Raw genomic sequence first — 3,530 nt, 5'->3', positions numbered from 1 at the left:
GTAACCCCTGCATCACCGTCCTCGTCCCGGCATATACCTGTCAAGTTTTTGTCTCAGACCCACCGGCTCCTGCTCGTTCATGGCTTGGCCTCGCCGTGGCCGACGATCGTTCATGTCGCTCCTCACGTCCTCCTCGCCTTTGGCCTCAGGGGGAAGCACAAATGACTAACGCTATAACTTTCTCAGGAACCTGAGATTTAGCAAACGCGGCAACCATAACATGCACGTGCCGTGGATCTTCTCCTTTTAAAAAAATTAAGCAGAGGACGTAGAATGTCTCTCATAAGTACAAGAACAATAGTGCAATTAAGCTAAACACAGGCGCTAATTGCAAAAGTAATTTATCGACTGATGCATACATATGTGCACATATGTAGATTTATTATTCATTCACTGGAGGGTGGTGGCGCACTGGGAACCCTGCACGACGACGGCCGTGAGCTGCGACGGCACGACGACAGCGACGCACTCGGCGGCGAGGGCGCGGCTGCCGGACACCCAGGCGGACACCTTCCACCGGAGCTGCCCCTCGACGCGCAGCCTCAGCAGCAGCGTCGTGCGCCCGGCCTCTGCGGTTTCGGCTGCCGACGCCGCCGCAGATGACGCCGAGAGCGAGGCGGTGAGCACGGCGTCGCCCTGGGCCTGCTGGAACGGCGGGAGCGGCGCGGTGGCGGCGAGCTGGACACCGGCGTAGGACGCGCGCGCCTGGAGCCGGTCGTAGAGCGCGGCGGCGCGCGCGTTGGGGTTGTGCGCGACGAAGGCCGCGTCGAGCCGCACGATGCCGCCGGCGGTGGCGTTGGGGGCGGTGGCGGTGGCGGCCAGCAGCGTGAAGCGCGGGCTGGAAGGGCGGAGGGTGAGCCAGAGTATGATGGCCAAGGCCAGCAGCGAGGCCGCCGCCGACAACGCCCCGATCAGCAGCCGGCGGCGCCCAGCCGAGTGGTGGTGGCGGTGCTTGGTGGCGCAGTCCCTCGGGGAGTGCTCGGGGTCATCCGTGATGCGAGACATGGTGGTGCACAAGAGGAGAGAGAGAGAGGCGTGCGTGTGAGCTGAGATAAGGTTTGTGAGTGGCACTACCAGTATATATTTTCTCTGGTTATAGTTAGTGGTAGTTGATATAACCACTAATAAACTTTGAGACTTTGTAAACATCTTCTTAGTGGTGATTATGAATTATGATGATCGAAATGTATGGTTTCTTGCTTGCTGCTGCATCAACCATCATGTTGTCTTTCCACTCCATTTTCCCCTTTGGCCTGAGGGGAAGAAAAGCACCTGCCCCTGCCTGCCTGCCTGCCCTGATGGAGACGTCCATGGCTGGCTAGGCTACATCACAAGATGCTAAAGCTGCCAAGGAAGATGCATGTGTATATCCATGGCTGGTGAATTAGCTAGCAGTTAAGACTTAAGACCAGACAAGAGCGAGCAAAGGTGATTAAGGAAGCTGGTAATCATCATGACCATCATATAATCTAGGAAAGTGGGAGATGGAAAGCAACCTTTCTCCCTTTCTCTTCTTGCTTTTCACAAAGTAGGAAGCTAGCTATGTGATCTCCCTCTGCCCTCTGCTGGTGCTGGAAGGAAAGTGGGGATGGATTCTTCATGTCTGTGTGTGAAGCATGAATGAATTGCCATGAGGAACAAGAAAAGGCAAAGATATACCAAAGTGGATACTCGAACATTCAAGTCTGCTACCTCACTCATCCTCAGCCCCACTCAAATTATTCCTCTTGTCACAATAATCTATTCTTCATAAGTGAATAGTAACTCTCAGATTACTGCACTAAGCAAAAACCCTTTTACTCAATAACACATATCAACTAAGATGTGGGGAAATTTACTAGCACTGGTGCTAAGGGATGTGAGGCTAGGTGTTATTATAAAAAAAAATTGGCAACATCATAACTAGCACCAAACGAGTTACAGATCATTCCGGGACGTGTGTCCGATTTCACAAATTGAAGGTGGAGGAGTGTAAGAACATAAGAGACACAAAGAACAAGAGTGAAAAAACACTAGTCAACACACATACTCCCTCCGTCCGGAAATACTTGTCCTTGAAATGGTTGTATCTAGACTTATTTTAGTTATAGATACATCAATTTTATCCATTTCGAAGACAAGTATTTCCGGACGGAGGGAGTATATACAAGTAGGATTCACTCAAGAAACATAAGATCCTCAAACCGACCATACATCTCACGGCCAATTCTACTGAACGAGGTACAATTGATCCAACAACTCCGAGGGAGAAAGGTAAAACGAAGAAACATAGTTCATCCCCAAATTTTAGAGATGGAGGTCTTGTGCTTCATGGAATCCTTCACCTGTGGGGGTATTGTAGTCGAACGGAGTCTTCTCCCATGGGTGGGCTTGTACTCCTCATAGAGTCTTCTCCCCTTGGAGGTCTTATCCCAATTTCGGAAGTTAGATGACCAAAGCTCTATCAAGTTCTCAGTTTATGTTATTACTAACCCTAGATCTGACCCAAGGAAATGTATGTATAGGTAAGGGACGAAGGGTGGTAGCTGGCATACATGGGCTAGCCTGTTTTAGCATCCAGGCATTCATCCGGACCGTCTGGATGAATCAGTCTGGACTGTCCGGCGGGACCTCCTATTCATTGACCTGCACGGCGGAGAACGAGCAAACACCCCCCTCTCACGCATGCTTTTGGGCTGGCCCTTGTGTGGGGCGTGAGATTCCCACCCACCCACCCACCCCCACCCCAATTTTTTTCCTTTTATTTTTTATTTTTATTTACTTCATTAAAAATGTTCAAGATTTCAACAAAACCAAATTTTAAAATCTTCTCAAAATTTAAAAATTCCCTCAAATTCAAAAAATGTTCATGAGTTTGAAAAAACGCTTTGAATTTGAAAAATGTTGGTGAATTCAAAAAATATTAGTGATTTAAAAAAATGTTCATGAATTCAAAAAGTGTCCCCAAATTTGGAAAAAGTTCATGAAGCTAATTCAAAAAATGTTCACGAATTTAAAAAATCGTTCATGAATTAAAAAAATATGACTTGTAAAAATGTTCATGATTTCAAATATTGTTCGCAAATTGGAAAAAATATCACGGTTGGAAAAAAAGTTTGTGAATTTGTAAAAGAATGTTCATAATTTTGAAAAATGTTGCAAATTTGTAAAACAAATGTTCTCAAATTTCAAAATTGTTCGCTGTTACAAAAAAAGTTCAGAATTTTAAAAAAAGTGGACACAATTCAAAAATATTTGCAAACTGAAATATGTTTATAATTTCAAAAAAAATGTTCACCATTTCAGACAATGTTTGAGAATTTGAAAAGACATTGCAAAATGAAAAAAGAAAAAGGAAAGCAAAAGAAAAAAAAAGAACATGAAGAAAAGAAAATGAAAATTGAAAAAAGAAAAGAAAACAAATAAAAATAAAAATGAGAAAAACAAAATAACGGAAGAGGAGCCTGCGCTACTTGGGCCACCCCAAATTCACATAGTGAAGGAGCGTAAACCGGGAGCTCTAGTCAGCCCTTATAGTGCAAGCTAGCGAG

General features: G+C 45.7%; 1 protein-coding gene across 1 annotated transcript; it reads right to left on the bottom strand.

Annotated features, from left to right (window-relative positions):
• Positions 1 to 216: 216 nt before the first annotated feature.
• LOC125512768 (NDR1/HIN1-like protein 26) lies at positions 217 to 1,164 on the bottom strand. The gene has a single exon (XM_048677850.2). The coding sequence runs from the start codon at positions 1,147 to 1,149 to the stop codon at positions 391 to 393; it is 759 nt and encodes a 252-aa protein (XP_048533807.2). The 5' UTR covers positions 1,150 to 1,164; the 3' UTR covers positions 217 to 390.
• Between the last annotated feature and the right edge of the window lie 2,366 nt (positions 1,165 to 3,530).

This window comes from Triticum urartu, chromosome 6A (assembly GCF_056163025.1).
Source record: "Triticum urartu cultivar PI428250 chromosome 6A, HENAU_Tu73, whole genome shotgun sequence".
Lineage (NCBI taxonomy): Eukaryota > Viridiplantae > Streptophyta > Magnoliopsida > Poales > Poaceae > Triticum > Triticum urartu.
Note: the sequence above shows the minus strand (reverse complement) of the source record. Positions and strands in the feature narration are given on the sequence as shown.

Bases quoted from the DNA above. Each gene is read 5' to 3' on its own strand.
- LOC125512768 (XM_048677850.2), bottom strand. From the start codon at position 1,149: ATGTTTACAAAGTCTCAAAGTTTATTAGTGGTTATATCAACTACCACT.